The sequence below is a fragment of the Eubalaena glacialis genome, chromosome 16 (assembly GCF_028564815.1).
Source record: "Eubalaena glacialis isolate mEubGla1 chromosome 16, mEubGla1.1.hap2.+ XY, whole genome shotgun sequence".
Lineage (NCBI taxonomy): Eukaryota > Metazoa > Chordata > Mammalia > Artiodactyla > Balaenidae > Eubalaena > Eubalaena glacialis.
Genome location: NC_083731.1, coordinates 76,287,673 through 76,308,650, shown reverse-complemented (window position 1 = coordinate 76,308,650; position 20,978 = coordinate 76,287,673). Strand labels below are relative to the sequence as shown.

The 20,978-nt window shown below is 40.4% G+C and overlaps 2 protein-coding genes across 4 annotated transcripts in view; one reads left to right on the top strand and one right to left on the bottom strand.

Moving 5' to 3' along the window:
- Positions 1 to 8,072: 8,072 nt before the first annotated feature.
- PROSER1 (proline and serine rich 1) overlaps positions 8,073 to 20,978 on the bottom strand; it is a 30,171-nt gene continuing 17,265 nt past the window's right edge. For 2 of the 3 annotated variants that reach the window (XM_061170627.1, XM_061170628.1), the window contains exons 11-15: positions 15,811 to 15,855; positions 13,470 to 13,523; positions 10,905 to 12,555; positions 9,984 to 10,134; positions 8,073 to 9,382 (exon numbers count right to left, since the gene is read on the bottom strand). In XM_061170627.1, the coding sequence (XP_061026610.1) occupies positions 9,260 to 9,382; positions 9,984 to 10,134; positions 10,905 to 12,555; positions 13,470 to 13,523; positions 15,811 to 15,855 (2,024 nt within the window). In that variant the 3' untranslated portion in view covers positions 8,073 to 9,259. The remainder of the gene's footprint in view (positions 9,383 to 9,983; positions 10,135 to 10,904; positions 12,556 to 13,469; positions 13,524 to 15,810; positions 15,856 to 20,978) is intronic. The other variant, XM_061170629.1, reaches the window with a different exon arrangement.
- Positions 17,685 to 18,625, top strand: LOC133076421 (SIN3-HDAC complex-associated factor-like). Its single transcript, XM_061170950.1, has one exon. It carries the CDS (start codon positions 17,805 to 17,807, stop codon positions 18,456 to 18,458), a length of 654 nt encoding a protein of 217 aa, XP_061026933.1. The 5' UTR covers positions 17,685 to 17,804; the 3' UTR covers positions 18,459 to 18,625.

The window sequence follows — 20,978 nt, the reverse complement described above, 5'->3', positions numbered from 1 at the left end:
GGGTTGTCATGCACAGTTGGTAATTATAAGAATTAATATGGAATATTAGAACTTGGGGAAAGGAAGCTGGAGACCAGAAACAGATTAAAACAGACACACATGCATGCACAGAGTCAGAGACTTTCAGCTTTAAAATACTTTCCTCTGCTTTCTCCTCATACATCCTTGGTTACGGCTTGATGTGGAAATGATGCTACAGGCATAGTGGTTAAGAAGTAGACTCTGGGCTCACGCTGCCTGGATTTAAAGAAATCCTGACTCTACCATGAACTAGCTGTGTGACACTGGGTAACTTATCCCCTTCATGTTTCATTTTTTTCTTTTCATCTGTAAAATGGGCATGATGGTGGTCTTTACCAGAGTTGTCTGTGTAACAAATATGTGAAAGAGTGCATGTAAAATACTCAGAATAGGGACTTCCCTGGCGGTCCAGTGGTTAAGACTCCACACTTCTACTGCAGGGCGCACGGATTCAATCCCTGGTCAGGGAGCTAAGATCCCACATGCCACCCGGCACCGCCAAAAAAAAAACTACTCAGAATAACGACTGGCATTAATACATCATAACTATTATTCCCATGAATGGGAGCTGAGCTGTATTTCTCAGGACTCAGCTGTCTTCTTTCTAAAAATGGGAATGCTGGGTTAATTTTCACAATATTGTCTTTTCCCCTTGTTTCAGCTGAGTAGACGATTGCTTAGTGCTTGGATGTGTTCAAACATTCATCACGTCCCTTCTCTCCCTTGTCTAAGGCTTCTCCAGTTTGCTGCAAATTTGAAAACTCGAGGTGCGTTCCTGATTCTGTATTGTCAATCCATAGATTCCATTGTTTCCTCCTGGCCTCTGCTTGATCACCATGTCACCTCCACTTTGGGACTAACCTCTGATGGAAAGAGCAACAGGAAAACTTCCTGTTTCCATCATTTCTTGCGACTAGATCATAGACAGTCTTTCCCTGGAACAGGAAGCTGCTTTCCCTCCGAATCAGATGACCCTCCATAGTTATGAAAACAACGTGTTTTGGAAGTGCCGGTTTAGTTAATTTCTAAATCCATTTCCCCTTAATATTGGCCAGATACCACTTAAGCCAGCACCGCCAGTCACTGAGGTGCGAGGTTCAAAACAACAGTAACAATAATTGTTCCCTGGTGGTGGCTGGAAAGAGTCTCCAGAGCACTTACAACAAACACATCCCCTTGGAAGATGACTAAACAACTGTTTTTCTTCTTCCTGCAAAATGTTCCAAATATCTCAGCCTAGAAAGCAAGAATGATTTCAACAACTAAGGAACACCTAGGACAAGCTGAGTTCCTAGCCAGGAGCCTCAGGAAACGAATGAAACATAAGCCCATTTGCAATGTTTCCTCTTCCTTTGCTAATGATATTAAACCATACATGGGCCAGTTAATGGAATTTTCTCCCCTTTGTCAAGGGGGAGTGGGAGGTAGGGATAAAGCAGATTGAGAATTGCCGGAACGCACTTCTGATGAAGATTTTTCTGTGTGTTTCTAAACCTTCATTCTGTCAGTTCCTCAACTAGGGAAAGTCCTGAAATGAGAACAGCTATTTTTTTAATTTAGAAATTTTTAATTTTTTAAAGGTTACTTTCCATTTACAGTTATTTCAAAATATTGGCAATATTCCCAGAGTAGGACAGCTATGTTTTTAAAAGCCTCAATTATGTTCCTACTCTTTTTTTTTTTTTTTAACATGTTGGTCTCTGAACCACTATTTTTTTTTTTTTTTAATGGCTGTGTTGGGTCTTTGTTTCTGTGCGAGGGCTTTCTCTAGTTGCGGCAAGTGGGGGCCACTCTTCATCGCGGTGCGCGGGCCTCTCACTATCGCGGCCTCTCTTGTTGCGGAGCACAGTCTCCAGACGTGCAGGCTCAGTAGTTGTGGCTCATGGGCCTAGTTGCTCCGCGGCATGTGGGATCTTCCCAGACCAGGGCTCGAACCCGTGTCCCCTGCATTGGCAGGCAGATTCTCAACCACTGCGCCACCAGGGAAGCCCCCTGTTCCTACTCTTGACAGGCAGGATGCCATCCCTGAAGATGTACATTTTATTTTCCCTGAACATTCATCTTGGAGCACAGAGGGATCTTGAAACCATCCACTCTAGCCGCAGGCCTCTCTCCTTTCCGAAGCTTCTGGTTTCAGGAACACTCTTCCGCCAGATGCATCCACCACCATCTCTTGAGATGCACACATCTGTTCCAGGACTTTTGATGGTCCCTTAGGAAAATGTTCCGTGTTCTTTAAATGATGAAGTTCTCTGATTTCATTAACTTTTCATCAATATACGTCATCCGTTCTGTCTTATTCATTCTCATTCATGGAATTCTTGAATTTACACATCTTTAAATAAAAAATTTGTCCACAGATATGTAAGGATATTTGTAGTGATAGCTCCCCAAATGGAAAATCTGGCCTAGCCCTCTCTCCAGCATAATGAATATGTATTTTCAACTATCAGCTGACTAAACATCTCTACCTGAATGCCCACCCCGCAATTAAATGGTCTACCCATTAGAAAATATTCTACTGAATAGACATTTTAATTATGGAAATTTTTATGATACATGTGAAATAATATATACAATATTATTACAATAATATATACAATTATATGTATCAGGTATGTATGTGTATTTATTGAATGAAGTGGACAACAATGAAGATACTACCCAACCTCAGAACTAGAACATTACCAACACCATAAGCTATTTTTCTTCCCTAAATCTCATCCCCACCTCCCCATAGCTGCAATCCATAATTGTGCTGATTATTCTCCTGCTTTTAAGGTTTTTAAAATCATATATGTATATACCTCTGAACATATATTACTTAGCTTTATGTGCTTTTGACCTAGGTAAAACTACTCATGTAGTCTCCTGGGATTGGTTTTATGGCTCCATATTATGTTTTTCCCCATTGGGCAAAGGTTCATCCCCACTGTTGCATGAAGCTATTGTTAATTTCCAGTGCTGCTTAATACATGATTGTATAAATAGCCCACAATTCACTTATTAGGAATACTTTAACGTTTTTATTGTTACAAATACTGTTACCATGAGTATTTTTGTGTTTATCTCCTGGTGAATATATATGCAAGAATTTCTTTAGGCCCTAAAATCAAGGTGTACATATCCAGAAATGGAATTGCTAGATTTTACGCTCAACTTTATAAAATTGTTGTAAACAGTTTTGCAGAATTGTTTTCCAAAGTGATCTGTTTGTATCAATTCAATCTTCTACTAGCAGGCTACAAGTATTTCCCTTGTTTTGCATCATGGATACTACTTGATGTTGTTAGAGCTTTTAATATTTGACAGTTTAGTGGGTGCAATATAGTATTTCATCTAAATTTAGCTTTCCCTGAATTTTAATGAAGCTGAACAATTTTCACTTGCTATTTACAATTCATGTTTTCTTCCCTGTGAATTGCACATATGTGTCTTTTGCTCTTTTAAATTTTTTTTCCTTTTTCTTACTGATTTATAGGTAGTCTTTATAAATACTCATATATACTTGATATATCTATGCTTTCTATATACTTATATAGAGAGAGATAGATAGATACTTGACAGTTACATGAATGGCAAATATATTTCTCCTAGTTGTGGCTTTTCACCTTTATGATGCCTCTGATATAAAATATATGAAGCTTCAATATATTCAGTGCTTGGTGTGCCCTGTTTAAAAATCCTTCCCTATCTATGGTCTTAAAGGTATTCTCCTATATTTTCTTTGAAAGCTTTTAGAGTTTTGTCCTTTTGAATTTAAGTCTTTAATCTACCTACTGTTGCGTTTTGCTCATGATGTTGTGTAGGGATCCACTTTAATTTTCTTCCATGTAAATAACCGAATATCACAGGGCCTTATTTATAACAAATTGCCCAATATCTTAACTGCTGTGTCATGCCAGCTCTATTATAAGTTATTTCCATATAAGGGGGTGTTCAGGGTTCTCTCTTATGCTGTGTTATCGATTTGGTTATCCTCAATTAACATTGCACAGTCTCAGCTTCTATGGCTTTATAACAAGTCTTGGTATTTGGTAGAAATGTTTTGACTATATGTCATTCTTTGCTCTTCCACATAACATTTTAGAATAAGCTTATAAAACCTATTAAAAGCTCTGTCAGAGGGGCTTCCCTGGTGGTGCAGTGGTTGAGAATCTGCCTGCCAATGCAGGGGACACGGGTTCGAGCCCTGATCTGGGAAGATCCCACATGCCACGGAGCAACTACGCCCGTGCACCACAACTACTGAGCCTGCGCGTCTGGAGCCTGTGCCCCGCAACAAGAGAGGCCGCGATAGTGAAAGGCCCGCGCACCGCGATGAAGAGTGGCCCCCGCTTGCCACAACTAGAGAAAGCCCTCGCACAGAAACGAAGACCCAACACAGCCAAAAATAAATAAATAAATTAATTAAAAATCCTTCCCTCTACTTAAAAAAAAAAAAAAAAAAAAAAGCTCTGTCGGAATTTTCATTGGGATCGCAATGAATTCATAGATTGAGAGATTTTACCTCCTAAGGTATCTATTACTTGTAACCATGTATCCTCTGTTTAAATCGATTTTTTTTTTTTTTTTTTTACTGATTCTCGTAAAGTTAAAAAAAAATTCTCCATAAAGTTGTTGCTCATCTTTTGTTGGATTTATTCCTGGGTAACATGTCACTGTTTTCTCCCATTTTTTAAAGACTTTATTTTTTTTAGAGCACCCATTTTTACGTTCACCACAAAACGGAGAGGAAGGTACAAAGATTTCCCACATGCCCCTTGCCCCACGCATGCTCAAGCTCCCCCTTTATCAACATCCTTCACCAGAGTGGAACATTTGTTACAACTGATGAACCTACAATGACACATCATAGTCACCCAGTGCTCCTAGTTTACCTTGGGGTTCACTCTTGGTGGTGTACATTCTGTGGTTCTGAACAAGTGTATAATGTCATGTATCCCTCGTTATTGTATCATACGGAGTATTTTCACTGCCCTAAAAAGCCTCTGTGTTCTGTCTATCCTTCATCCTTCCTTCCCTGCCCTGATCCCCAACCTCTGGCAACCACTGATCTTTTTACTCTGTCTATAGTTTTGCCTTTTCCAGGATGTCACTTCGTTGGAATCATACAGAAGCCTTTTCAGACAGGCTTCTTTCACGTAGTAATATGTATGTAAGTTTCCACCATGTCCTTTCATGGCTTGAGGGTTCATTTCTTTTTAGCGCTGAATAGTTTTCCACGGTCTGCTGTTTTCTTTGTTTGAAATAAGTTTTCTGCTCTTGCTTGTATTTGAAACTGCAATTGACTTTTGAATATAACGTATCTGTAAATCTCACCAAGTGTTTTATTTTCCTTTCCAATCATATACCTTTTACTACTTCTTCTGTACCTTACTACACTAGCGAAAAACATTTTACTTGATCAGTCTCTGATTTTAAAGGGATATTTCTAATTTACATAATTAAAAATGTGTTCTATTTTATATATTTCCTTTACCTGATAAAGTTTCCTTCTTTTCGTAGTTTGCTGTGTGTGTGTTTGTGTGTGTGTGTGTAACATTATGGTGATTACATTTTATCAGATTTTTTTTATAGACACTGAGAAAATGTTTTTTCTCCATTTGCTAATGTGATGAATTGCACTTTTAGATTTCTTAATGTTACTTTATCCTTGCATTCCCAATATAAACACAACTTGATTATGGTATATCATATGTTTTAAGAATAAATGTTCGGTATATGTAGCTAATATTTTACTATTTTCTTTTTTTTCTAAACTTAACATTTTTAAAGATTAATTAATTAATTGTTTTTGGCTGTGTTGGGTCTTCGTTGCTGTGCGCGGGCTTTCTCTAGTTGCGGCGAGCAGGGGCTACTCTTTGTTGAGGTGCGCCGGCTTCTCATTGCAGTGGCTTCTCTTGTTGCGAAGCACGGGCTCTAGGCGTGTGGGCTTCAGTAGTTGTGGCACGCGGGCTCAGCAGTTGTGCCTCACGGGCTCTGGAGCGCAGGCTCAGTAGTTCTGGCGCATGGGCTTAGTTGTTCTGCGACACGTGGGATCTTCCCCGACCAGGGCTCAAACCCATGTCCCCTGAATTAGCAGGCAGATTCTTAACCACTGCGCCACCAGGGAAGTCCCACTATTTTCTTGAATAAGGTTGACTTACATTTTTTCTTTCTCATACTATTCTTGCCTCAGTTTTGGTATCAAGATTATGATGGTCTTTAGGAATGAGTTGAGGAGTGTCTCTTTTTCTATTCTCTCGGGAGAGTTTGTTCAGCTAAACTAGCCTGAAAACCCGTCTGAGGCTGCTGCTTCCTTTCCATTCACACTGTTGTGATACTAATACACAGGCAAGTAGAGCTAACTAACATCTTACTGCGTGCTTATTTCTTCCACTTTTCTGTGCTTTTTTTCTGGATGATTTTTCTTATTCCATTTTTCCCTCCTCACCAATTAGGAGTTAAAAACACTGATGACTTTTAACTCTTACCATAAACTTTTATTGGGCATAAATTAAATTTTAAATTTAAGTTAAAAACTTATCATTATCATAATGCCCCTCCTGAGTACTAGGACCTTGCGGAGATGTTAATTTTGATCATTCTCCCCAACTTACCTGCTGATATTGTCCAATATTTCATCTTTTAACTGAACCAAATTAGACATTGTTTACTACTATTGTGTCACCTTTAAAAACAACAGAGTCTCATTAAATCTAATTTGGTGTGAAGTCTTTTCTAAAATTCGGTGACACTAACTATATTTTATAAATGCACAGACTAGACCCATCTAGCAAATCAAGTGGTAAAGCTTAAAATTAAGGTTAATCAATTATATGAATTGACTGTGTTTCCAAATTCTATGTAGACTACAGGCCTTTATGGAAAGAGGCCAGAGAGGTACATTTCTATTGCCTTTTCATAATGCCAATCCTCATTGTCTGCATATTGGAATCTCTGCAGTAACAATACAGTTTACTATCTCTAATCCAACCTGCATGCTGCAGCCTGATTTTTGCAAAGTGCTTTCTAATAAATTTCCAAGCTGTTGACCATAGAGCAAACGCCCTGCTCCTCAGCATGGCTTACAAGGTCATTCACCATCAGGTCCCTCCCTTGCTTTTTAGATTCATTCAAACCACAAACTTCATTCAACTCTATCCAGTTGTACGATTATCTTACTTCAACAGTCTGTCACACTTTGTGCCTCTATAAAGTATGCTCATTCTTACTCACCCTTTAAGACTTGCATGTCACTGAGAAATCTTTCTAGATTCCCTCAGGCAGTAAGGTCATCCCCCTCCCTCCTATGTATGTTCACAGCACTCGGTAGTACAAGTAACCTGGCATTGGTAGTAAATGCTTGGTTCAGATTTACCCTTTACTCACTGTGACTTACATCTTGGCGTCTTCATCTGGTTAGTTAGGTTGCTAGTACTTACCCCATAGGGCTGTGAGACACATAAAACCAGGCCCCAGTAGTGACTGCAAGTGCTCCAAAAATGCTCTCGTCATTTTTAAGTGCTGAATATGTGGAAGATGCCAGGAATACATCTACAAGACGAGCAGGATGTCATTCCTTTGCTACGATGAGAAGGGGTTTATAGAACAGTAGAAATAAACCTTGTAGTAGCAGCCCTATAGAAAGATTACTCATTCAATAACCTTTTTCTAAACGAATGGTCAACATATATAAGCAATATATGTACAATATACAAATCTTTAAAATGTTTTATGAATGTAGACTAAAAAAGAACAAATGACAACTTCTAAGACGTGGCATAAGATTAACTACGAGGTTATGTTCTGTGTTCGAAGATAATTAAAGGCATAAATAGTCTGTGTCAAGTGTTGGTTATAATATAACTTTCACATGAGATATTATTTAAAGGAATGAGCATCAGTAGCAGATATTGACTTTCAACTAAATTCAGACAAAAATGTTCTCTATATTAGCTCCAGGACAGAAACTTAAAACACTTATGCAAGCATTGAATAAAACACATAAACTATGTCGTATCCATAAGGTTTATTTTAAAAAATTGTTAAAAACTAACCATACAGGAATATTAATATACTTAAAAAGTTTTTTCCCCAGGTTGAAGGAAAATACATTAGCAACATCTTCTAGACACCGTCTTTATAAAAGTAAAACTTCTAGATGATGAAATGTACTACAGTAGATTCTATGGTTTATACTTTTAATCACAGGATTGGAAATCATTCTCCCTACTGCCCTGTCCCCCAAATGTGGCAGTTATTATACTTAATGACATTCAATCGTGTTATACTAGCACAGAACCTTAAATAGAGTACACACTGCATATTTACTAACAGAGCAAGTCTTTCTATCTGTTGTCACATAATTATTCTAGGTGAGCATGTGATTCTAAGTACAAATAGAAATACTACATCCCATGATTGTAAACATTCACCAAGAGCTTCCAGAGTACAATGAGTAATAGAGGTGGCCCAAGGGTCAGTCAAATGTTCCTCACTCATTTGGATACTGCTGAGATTAAGAAATAAGTTTTGAAGGCAAATTATCACAAGCCTTACTTGTATTTCTGTAAGAAAGTAGTTCTGGATATATATGTTTTTAGTTGAAAACACCTGAAAGTCATTCTAAAGACTATATTAAGCACCATTTTCACTTACCTGAAATACACTGAGTTAAATTCAGCAGTACATGTGTGATCATTAATGTCAGAAGTTAAAAATAACGGTGGGTCTCAAGTTCCCTTTTGTGGATACATATGGAGTACGGACACTGAGTTCCAGTGACGCTAACAGGAACCACTCTTGCATACCAAGGGTAGTAACTCCCCCAAGGCCACATGCAACCCGTAAGTCTGAGGCACGACTATTACTTCTGTCAGTGGATGCTGTACAAGCAGATTTAAGGCTGTATTCGGCTATAAAGAGTTCAACCTCCTCTTTAGTATTCTTCTTACATAGATCATATACACGATTCAAAATTTCATAGGGTGGGAGGTGAAAAGTCCCCAAATACTTTTTAAAATATTATTCTCCATACAATTTATTGTCAGCATATTTACATAGGAGAATGTTCATACTTAAAACCATTTTTTAAAAATGCAACCATGTTTTTTAAGCTCTTATCCCAATTTCCCCAGGATTATCCTCATCCTCATTTCCTGACTTCTGGCCAACTGCAATTTGTCAGATCATTCACTGCAGTCCTCAGGCAATTCTGATGTTGCTCTGGAGGAGAAGATGCATTTAAATGTGTTCACTGCCACCCACTCTGGGACAGGCCTGGTTGCAAAGAAAACGGTGTTCCTGGTGTTGAAGGATAACTAGGAAACCCATCTGGCTGAGCTGGGTAGCTTTCCAGAGCTGAAGCTGAGTGGACCTGATGGAGAGATGAACACACAGGTTAGCAGAGTGCCAAATTCAACCAGGCCTGTACTTGCTTTGGCCTGTCCCACACTACAGATATTTAAACCAGGAAAGAAAAAATGTTGGGGCAAGGGAAGTCTGTTCAGTCTCCTGAAATTTGTAAGAAACGTTCAAACTTCTTCAGATGTAGAGGTGCGTAGAAATGCCTTTAAAATGTTTAATATCCTTTAAAAAAAATTAGCAGGTTTTCTAGAGAAAATTTGCCTTAATGGTCCATTATTTTAGCTTAAACTGTAGAAGACCAGCTAAAATTTCACTGTCACATCTAAAGATTCCATCTGTAAAATCTCCAAACTGAGATTTAAAAGTCTATAAGCAGGAAAAACAATTCTTACAGATGAAGATATTCTACCACCTTTGTTACCCTTCTGAAGGAAAACAAGAATAATTCGCAGATTCTGGGAGAATTAATCATCAAATCTCCAGATGTTCTGCTAAGAGCCATTTTTTTGGCCAGTGCCGAAATATCACTATTTATCTGTATTGCAAAGTTATCACTACAGAACCTATGTTACACGTTACCGTTCTATTTCCACCAGGCATTGCCTACTTACCTGCTGTAACAATGCTGACTGTGCGGCTGCATTATGCTGTAATTCCTGCAAGGATGATTGTGAAGGATTCTGGGAAAACCCGGGGATACCGGGGAGGGACAAGAGGCCTGGAAAAACAGAACTGCCTGCAGCTTGAAGTCCAGATGATAAGCTAAAACGATAGAAGAACAGGTCAAAACGCAAATAAGGGGACTTCCCTGGTGGCCCAGTGGTTAAGAATCCACCTGCCAATGCAGGGGACACGGGTTCGAGCCCTGGTCCAGGACGATCCCACACGCCTCAGCGCAACTAAGCCCGTGAGCCACAACTACTGAGCCTGCGCTCTAGAGCCCGCGTGCCACAACTACTGAAGCCCGTGCGCCTAGAGCACGTGCTCCTCAACAAGAGAAGCCACCGCAATGAGAAGCCCGTGCACCGCAACGAAGAGTAGCCCCCGCTCGCCACAACTAGAGAAAGCCTCCGTGCAGCAACAAAGACCCAATACAGTCAAATAAATAAATTTAAGAAAAAAGAAAAAATGCAGATAAGACATAAAAGCTAGTGCTTCTATATTTGTCAAATACTATCTTAAGATGTTAAAAAAAAAATCTGTTCCCTGTTGGAACCATAAAAGTCAGCCACTCACTGATATAAAACTTTCCGTTATAAAGTGTATTATTCTGAATTCAGTGTGTTTATGTTTGCTGTTTTAAAATCAAGATAAATTACCAAATACAAATCCTAAAATTATCTGAGCAGGCATTGTTATTTTATATATTTATCTTAACATAAAACATTTTTCGAGCACCTAAGTGCCGACCCAAAAAAACAGAATTTCGCGCCACCAAACAACTGGATGCCGATTTTCATTTGAACGACTTCAAAGCAAGAGCATGAACGAGTTAGGTGAAGGATGCTTTCCCCTCCAGACCATCCACCTACCCGGCTTGCGCAACCAGAGCGGAGTTGAAACTGGAACTAAAGGCGGAGGCGAACCCGGGGAGGACGGGAGCGGGCGACGGGGCGGTGGCGGCGCCGGTGGCAGGCGGCTGCAGCCCCGGGAAGGAGGGCAGCGCAGGCGCGGCGCCGGAGACGGAGAAGCCGGGGTAGGAGGCAGCCGAGGCCGGCAGAGGTCCCTGCGCCACGGAGAAGAGCGAGGGCACGGCGGCGGGGAGGCTGAGCGGGAAGGCCGCCGCCGAGGCGGGCGCCGAGGGGCCGGTGGCGCAGGCGGGGGCGGACGAGGCGGGGGCGCCGAGGGGCGAGTGGGCAGCCTGGGCGAAGCCGCTGCTCAGCGAAGTGAAAGGGGGCAGGGCGCTGAAGACGGGGGCGATGGGCGCGGAGGAGCCGTGCGCGGGCAGCGGGAGGGCGGGCAGGGGGCTCGAGCCGCTCGGGGGCGCGCTCAGGCCCGGGAGGCCGGGCAGCGCGGGGGCGAGGCAGGACGGTAAACTGACGGGCACCGAGGCCGCCGTGTACGCCCGCCCCAGCGCCCCCGACAGGCCCAGCGCGCCCGGAGCGGGGCCGGGGGGCGGCGGGGGCGCCGGGCCCCTGAAGGCAGAGGGAGTGGGGCTCGCGGGCTCGGTCTTGATCACCACCGTCAGGCTGGTGGCGGCGGGCGTCGACGATCCGGGCGCGTCTGCGTGACTCGCGAGCGGGCCGTGCAGCAGGGCGGCCGAGGAGCCGCAGCCGGCGGGCCCCGAGGCGGCGGCGGCGGCGGCGGGCGCAGGCAGAGCCGGCGGCGTGGAAGCCGCGTTGGCCGCCGGAGAGGGCAGGCCCGGGAACAGGGCCAGTCCCGGCGTGGAGGCCCGCTGCGGGCCGTAGCCCTTGTTAGGGGCGGCCGCCGGGGAGTCGGAGCTCTGGTTAGTGAGGGAGGCGAGGGAAGCCAGCCCACTAGTAACGGCGCAGGGTAACGTGGCAGAGTTGATCAGGCTGGTATCATTTGATGTCAGAAAGCCTTTTAAAGCAGACAGAAGGGGATTATTCACACCCAGCGGACAGGCAACCGTGGGAGCAGAACCGCAGGCGATTACGGAAGGAGTCGGGTTGGACACACCTTGGGAGGCCGGTGTTAAGGTCAAGGGGAGACCGGCAAGAACCGAGGACAACGAGGAGGAATCGAGGCTGCTGGCAGAAGCGGCAGCAGAGGTGGCAGCAAAGGGGAGGCTAGTGAAAGGGACAGAAGTAGAAGCAAATGTTTCGCTGGAAGCAGGGGTGGCCCGAGGTGTAGATGCGGCCTGAGGGGCTGCGGTAGGGGTGGCAGAAGGACCTGGCAGTGGAACGAGGCCAGAAAAAACGGAAGGAACGGGAGCAGACGTGGTGCTGTGAACAGAAGTCACCGGTGCAGCCAGCAAGGAGAGGGTTCTGATGACTGTTGGATTGGGCGTCGTCGGCTGAGGTGCGTGAACAGCCGAGACCTGCCCCGGGAGCACAGGAAGGACAGCGTTCAGCAGGTTCGCCCCAGAGAGGGCGGCAGTGGCCGACGCCGATGGATGATTTACTGCCTTGACCGGGGAAGCAGCAGGAACAGGAGTTGCCGCAGGTGTTGAAGGGTTAGAGCCATGAGGAGAAAAGAGCTGACTCGCTGGGGTAGAAAATGCTGTGGCGGGAGAAAGAGAGGCAAGAATTTACCATCACGCTGAAATGTCAACTTTTAACTCAAAAGAATTTGTAATATTTAACACATGTCAAAGAAAGTCAATGACAGGTATAATAGGCTATTGCAATGTCTACATTGCTAGATTCCATCACCCTGATTTTCACCAGGGAGCCTCAGTTAGATCCAGCTGAGTTCTAGACTCTGCTCAGAATAGCCTTCCAATTTACAGTGAGGAAGCCTTGACAAGTGAGCAAATAAACTTTCCTTTCAGTTTCCCATTTTTTCTTTAAAAAATTCAAAGAATTTAATTGTAATTAGTGTTGGTGTACTTTTAATTCTCTCAAACCACTTGTCTAGAGTAATAATACAAGTCATTTCCCCTCTTAAGAGCTTTCAGGACATCATTTCATCATTTTTAGAGGCATACAAGGCCATCTAGGATTCAGGCCATCTCTCCAGTATGCTTGGTTGCCACTCTGTGAGTTGAACTTAATATTCCAGATTATCAATCTATCCAGTTTTTCCCCCAAGCATTCTCTCATATTGACTCCTCTACATATCTTAACCTCTAACTTCACTTGGCTGGTCCTAGGAGCTCCTTTAGCAGCAAAAGCCTTGTCTAATTCATCTTTAGAGTCTTCACGCCTAGCCCAGTGCATGGCATCTGTGTGTTTAATAAGTGTTTGCTGCACTGGATACATCATGATTACCTCAACTACAGTCCTCAAACCCACCCAAAGACTTATTCTCAAGACTTCTAGAGTTTGCTACAATACTTTCATTCTGATAAACTCTACAAATCATACAAGCATTTTGGGGATGATCTGGGTTTCCTCCCTGAATCAGTTTAATGAAAGCATTGGCCTCTGATGATCTTGTTGGTGCCAAATGGAATGCTATACTGCTATACTCACATCGAAGTCTGTTCAGCTGTAAACAGAGAATATTCCTTTTCCAGGGATCATCAACTGAAAGACATTTTCATGGACTAAGACTTAAATTTTTAAATCTATGCAAAATAAAGACTCTGGACATAAGGAAGCTGACATGGTCAATGAAGTAGTGCACTGTGTTAATCGCGGGTGGAGAAGGGACCATAGGAAAAGAACAGAGGAAACCCGCATCTACATAATTCATTTGTACTAAGTGATGGCCAAAGGGTGCTGCCTTGGGCTAAACAAATTTTACAGCTGTTTTAGAAAATAAATATGATAGGAGAATTGACAAATAGTAATATATAAATATATAAACGTCAAACTCAAAAGATCTGTAGTTCATACCATAGTCATGTCATAAGCAGTTAATTTAGTATCAAAGATAGCTATCAATTTAGAGTATATATGAAAATGACTTTTATCTTTGTATTCAAATTGTTTTACAAGAATTAGAAGCACAAGGAATATATGCCCAGTTTTGTGTATGTAAATAATGTATCAAAAAATTATTTAGGTTAACATTGGTTGGGAAACATTTGGTTGGGAAGCATTTGAGAATTCACTGTCTTATTTATTAACTTCATGCTGAGGACCATGTAGTTAATGACAGATGGCAAGGTAAAACCAAGCTGTCCCACAGTGTTCTTTATAGCAGCCTCTGTGGGAGATCTTTTCATATAATAACACAAAAGCGATGTACTATTAATCACAGTGCCTGCAGTTACAATGGAACACAACAAAAATGAACCCCTGAGAACCATACCAGGACAAATATCACTTTCCTGTCATCTAATTTGGTTGTTAACCATAAAACACTATGTGTTAGGTCCTGTGCTAAGTACTTTACACTCGTCATTTCATTTGTCCTCACATAACCCCCCGAGATAGGCACTAACACCTCCATTTTATAGATTGGCAATCTCAGCCTTGATGTGATTAAGCAACCTGTTAAAAGATCATGCAGCTATTAAGTGGTGTTCAAAGGATATAAAGTTTCAGTTATGCAAGATGAGTAAGTTCTAGAGATCAGCTGTACAACATTGTGCCTACAGTTAACAATACTGTATTGTGTACTTAACAATTTGTTAAGAGGGTAGATCTCATTAAGTGAGACCTTATCACAGTAATAATGATGATGATGATGATAAAAAGGTCATGCAGCTATGAAGTGGGAGAACCAGGATTTGAACCCAGGTCTATGAGACCCTCGTTCTTAAGCATTATACTAGTTTGTATTTATTTTTGTTTCTTAATATGGTTCAAAAAGGAAAAAGAAAAACTTAATCATGCTAACCTAACATAGCAAAGGAAAACAAAGTGTGCTATTCCTAACAAAGGAATGACAAAGGAATAACTTATGACACTTAATCTGCTGCTTCTCCTCAGAAACAAATCTTTTAATGAAGCTGAGCATAAAGGCTGAAGGTTCCTTAATCTCTTTTTCATAGAAGCTAAATAAGCTGCTCAAGGTTACAAAGCTGGGTGGTGCCAGAGCCAGGATCAAAAACTGTATGTCCTGACATCTCAGTGTCCTTGCCACCCTGCTATGCTACCTCCTTAGAATCTACCAGCTAAAAAGCACTGTTTCGGCACATTCTTAGGGAATGGAATTCTCCCACCAAGACTCCTAACCGTGCACCATAACGATTAGATTCATGTGCTACTTTGCTACACAAGAACTGGTCCAGGTTTTGTCTCACACCAGAAGGCATCTCTTTCCTGACCACGCACATCTTCAACTAGGGGGAGAAGAAACTGATACAGTGCTGCTGCCACCTGCAGGCACCATGGACCACGTCTCACGTTCGTTCCTCTTCCAATTCCACTTTCTGCTCTGGTGTCCTGTCTTCTTTTCTTAAATTAAATTTTCTTCTTTTCTTATATTAAATTACACTACCCCAAATACTTATTGAAATAATCAAGTCTAAAAGATATATCTGACGTAGCATTTGTCAAAAAGGGTTTTTATCAAAAAGAAATTGTTTATATATTTTAAAAAATGAGACTTCAAATATCACATAATATAAAGTGAACACAGATATAATGCCACCTAGCACTTTGATTGCTTGAAAGTTTTACAAACAGGATACAAAGGCATATGGTTATTCTTAAATCCAGTTAGTATGTGCATTTCATGTTGTATGTATAAAATGTACCGCTATTAAGCCACTTTCAGCAAGTATCGATTAAATTTTTTAACCAGGAACTTTCCCAAAGCATAAAGATTACAAATACACTCAACTCAAACTGATCTCAGTGAATAACAGAGCAGGGAGCCAGGACAGACATCAGTTATCTCTGGATCAAATTTGGTACTTACCTGGATTCTGTGTAGGTTTTGACTGATTGGAAAGGTCTTCATTCTCTATGTGAAAATAAATAAATAAATAAAAGTTGATTTCAAGCTTTAAACAAATTATTCACCACCATAATAATCAGAGACTGGGGTCAAAAAAAGAAAAATCCAGGATATGTATGTATACTGTGTTAGGAAAAACAATATATGCCTATAGAAAAAGAAAGGAAATAAACAAAAATCATAGTAGTAACTATATGAAGATTGCTAGGATTATGAGCAACTGATTCCCAGCATTTCTCCTTAACTTACCAGGCTTTAAGCAAACATTGTTATTTTATAGATATATTTAAGAAAGCTTTTGGGAAAGATGATGGCCTGAGTGTGCCATCTAGGAGAAAGTGCAGCAAGAGGGCAGTGAGGAGCCACTGTCACTGGCTAGGCCGACAGTCACTGCTGGGCACCAGTGCCTACAACAGGGAGGAGACTGGGAAGTGGAAGGTGGATGCTGAGGGCAGAATCTACTGCCATCGGAGGAGCCAATCTCACGAGCCACATGGATCACAAAGCAAACTGAAAGAAAGTGGCTCTGCCTACTTGCTGTACTCAGTTCCAGAAAAGACCCTATGCTAGGAGGTGTCAGGGAGAACTACCCTAGTTGAGGCTGACTTGAATCCTGTGAGACCGACAACCTAAAGCACACACCTCCCCACCCCCATGGGAAAGGACCTGTCTAACCGAACAGGTCAAAGATACCAATGGAAAAAAATGACCTCGCATGGCTTGACAATAACTGCCCAAGAAACCAACAGTGTGACAGGCATAAGGTGCAAAGGGAACCCACAAGCCCTGACATGGTGAGCAAAAACGATCACAGCTTGTTTAAGGGACTTAGTATAAATAAACGACTGAACAGATGGTGTCTATCAATGGAGAGTCCATGAAAGAAAGAAAAAGAACTTTAAAATCCTGTAATGCAGATTAAGAACATATATACACAAAATACTGCAAGAAAATACTGCAAGCAGAGAAGGTGAAGACTTTAGATATAAAAATCTATCTCCAAATTAATAAATGAAAAGAATGATGAAGATTAAAAATAACATTGCTGAAAGCCAAATTACTTAGTTGAAAATTAACAAAAATTCCATTTAAAATGGCAAAAATACAAAAAAAAAGGGTATCATAAATGAATAGCTGAGAGACTTAAAATAAATACAGTGCAAAAGAAGAGTATTAGGAGAAAAAAAAGAACAGATGAAAAAGCATTAATTAAAGAAATATAAGAACAAAATTTTCCTAAGCTTTAAAGACTTGAGTTTTCATATCCACAGGGCTTAAAGAGTTCCAGGAAAGATCAACGATAAGATCCACACCTAGACGTCCTGGCGAAATATCTGAACTCCAAGATTAAAGACATTTATGAACTCTGAAGATACGGAATATTTTCTTTGTAAGCTTATAGAAAGAGACTACTTTTCTAATAAAGAAAAGAAAACGGGAATTGGGTTTCTCATCTACAACCCTACACATGCACCCTTTTTGAAAAAGCTACTTAGAGAAATTTTCTACTAGATGAAAATTAGAATGAGTATATGAGGACAGGGCATCATAGAAGAAACAGTTAAGAAGCCATGAGTTCAGAGGCACAGAAAGAAAAATGTTATAGTAGTCCATCAAAATACACAAATTGATGAAAAAGGAGAGGGAGTAAGGAAGTCAATGGTGGAACGTAGGACAGCTGTTTTTAATTTCTGTACACTGACAACCATTAAGAATATGAAGGCAATCACTAGTGATATTAAAGACGGAAATTCTAAGCTTGGGTAGGGGCAAGGAAACAAAAGGTGTTAAAAATATTAAAAAGCAAGAACTGCAGAAGACAATCTTTCTAGACAAGGCAGTTGAGGAGGAGGGAGCGTTTGGAGGTGGGCTTGGCTTGGCGTGTACTCCGCACCTCGGGAACGTTATTGCGCGTGGAACGTCTGCTTTTGGCAGACTATTGCCCAGAAGAAAAGATGTTTGGTTTTCACAAGCCAAAGATGTACCGAAGTATAGAGGGCTGCTGTATTTGCAGAGCTAAATCCTCCAGTTCTCGATTCACTGACAGTAAACGCTATGAAAAGGACTTCCAGAGCTGTTTTGGGTTACATGAGACTCGTTCAGGAGACATCTGTAATGCCTGTGTCCTGCTTGTGAAAAGATGGAAGAAATTGCCAGCAGGATCAAAAAAAAACTGGAATCATGTGGTAGATGCAAGGGCAGGACCCAGTCTAAAGACTACACTGAAACCAAAGAAAGTGAAAACTCTATGTGGAAACAGGATAAAAAGCAACCAGATCAGTAAACTGCAGAAGGAATTTAAACGTCACAATTCTGATGCTCACAGTACCACCTCAAGTGCCTCTCCAGCTCAATCTCCTTGTTATAGTAACCAGTCAGATACAGAGATGGCTTCTGGCTCTAACAGAACGCCAGTGTTTTCCTTTTTAGATCTCACATACTGGAAAAGGCAGAAAATATGCTGTGGCATTATCTATAAAGGCCGTTTTGGGGAAGTCCTCATTGACACACATCTATTCAAGTCTTGCTGCAGCAATAAGAAAGCAGCTGCTGAGAAGCCGGAGGAACAGGGGCCAGAGCCTCTGCCCATCTCCACTCAGGAGTGGTGACTGAGGTTTATGTAGAAGGGGAACAAAAAATGATTTAAATTTTGGAAAACACCAACAAAATGACCCTCCTATTTTTAACTTGGATACCTGTTATTCTGCCAAAAGATGATTTCTAGAATAGTTTTGAGTGGGTTATTTTCCCTCCAGTTCCACAAAGTCTGAAGCCAGTATCTAGCTGACTAAAAGAAAAAAAAGAAGTGTACATAATATTTAAGATGCTGAGTATTTCATAGGAAAGCTGAATGCTGCTGTAAAGTGCTCTTTAAGGCTTTTTTTAAAAATCCCCTTCTAATGAATGAAATTAGGGGAATTTCAGGGGACAGAGATGGGATTTGTTGTATGATAAACATATGTAGTTTTAGTCTTTCTATATTGAGAAGCAGTGGTTGGGGCATTTTTTAAGATGGCTGGCTACACTTGTTCTCCTTCGTTATAATAAATTTGTCATAACTCAGTAAACACAGACTTGCCCCTAGAGGTAGCTGTTAATAACTTTGAAACATTAAGGTGTTGCCAAGGTTCTGATGATTCAAACTTGTACTACTGAATATTAAGCAGGACAGACTAAGCTCTCTAGTGCGAATATCTTGAAGGAGTAATTTCTAAATATACAGAGGTAACTTGACTGTATATGTTGCATCCTGTGTCACCTCCCTCCATATTGATATTTGATAAAGTTTTTAATTTATATGAAACTTCTAAAGCAGAATCAAAGTTCCTCTTGGGGAAATGTCAAATCTTTAGGATAGGCAATCCTATATGAATAGTACCAAAGCATTACCCCTTGGTAGAGAATGCACTCTATTAAAAATGTTAAATTATCTGAAAAATAAAATGTGCAAGTCTTCAGGATGGCACATGAAAAACACAAAGGTTAATGCTTCTTGGGGCACATTTCTTAGAGGGCTTGAAAGTGTGTAAATAATTTGTTTATGTTACATGACTGGTGACTTCATTGAAAATCTGCACAATTCAGTTTTACCGCTGGATTACTTCGGTTGACCTTTGTGAAGGTTTTATCTATGTAGAATGGTTGTTTGACTTGTTTTAACCTATTAGGGTTTTGGGTTTTGGGTTTTTGTTTTTTATTTTTCATTCTATATTAAAGTAAAATTCTACTAAAAGAAAAGAGGTGTGTGTTAATGCTGAGTGGGTTGGTTTTGGTTTGGTTTCTTTTAGTCAGACTTTCTGAACACTAAGGTGTTAGATGATACATCCTAAACGTGGAGCTCTTCAACTGTAAAACCTTCATTAAAAGCCTTTTACTTGAACCCAAACCAAAGTACTATCTATTGCCTCTTTTCTAAAAGTTCAGGAAGAATATATCACCAGTTCAGACTTTTCATAATGCGGGAGGATCATTTGCCTACCTTGTAATAACATGGCTCAGTGCTTATTTTTAAAACTGGATTTTAAAGATTGGATAGTATAAATAACAAGAAGGAGTGAGCCAATTTTTATGGGTACGCTATAGTTTTATAGTTCTTAATCTAAACTTAAAATTTTATATTTCTTCCTTTGGAAAAAACTACAAGCCACCATATGCACAGACTACATAGTGAGTTGGGTCAGCTCTCCCACAGACTTTGAGGTGTATTACAAGAATCCCAGCCATTATCATCTTCCTCCTGAGTTATTTTGAAATGGTTTTTTTCTCTCTCTCTTTTTTTTGTATATTTTGGCTGCAGTATTGGTGGTAGAATATACTATAATATGGATCATCTCTACTTCTGTATTTATTTATTTATTACTAGACCTCAACCACAGTCTTCTTTTTCCCCTTCCACCTCTCTTTGCCTGTAGGATGTACTGTATGTAGTCATGCACTTTGTATTAATATATTAGAAATCTACAAATCTGTTTTGTACTTTTTATACTGTTGGATACTTATAATCAAAACTTTTACTAGGGTATTGAATAAATTTAGTCTTACTAGAAAATAAAAAAAAAATATATTAAAAAGCAATTTAATCCAAGTAAACAAAAATAAAGAAAATAAAAAACTAGGATAAAAGAATAATAATGAGTACAAAAATAAAATGGAAGGACTAAGAACAAATATGTAATTTTTATGATTATCAGAAATTCCTATTAAGTCTCTTCCCCACTGGTTTAAAAACTCAGATTCCAGCTATATATAATTTACAAAACAACTAAACAAACAAAACCAAATAAACAAAACCCTAAAAAAAAGAAATTTGAAAATATACAGGCAAAACACTTTTGAAAAATGAAAACGAAAAGGAGTGAGGACCCAATAAGGGTCAATACCCAATAAGGCCAGAGGGAAAAAAGTTATAGTAAAGTGTAAGTCAGCTGACATTTTATACCCAGAAAATTCAAGAGACTTTCAAGAAAAAAAAAACTACAATAGGGAATCAGTAGGAAGTACCTAGAAATGAAATATCCATTCATAATTGTAACAAAAAACAAAAACAAACAAACAAAAACAAACCCTCTAAAATCCCGAGACACAAACCTAAGGCAAAGAACCTGCATGAAGAAAACTACAAAATCTTC

What these genes read in the sequence shown, in the direction of transcription:
- LOC133076421 (XM_061170950.1), top strand. Translation starts at nt 17,805, where the DNA reads ATGTTTGGTTTTCACAAGCCAAAGATGTACCGAAGTATAGAGGGCTGC.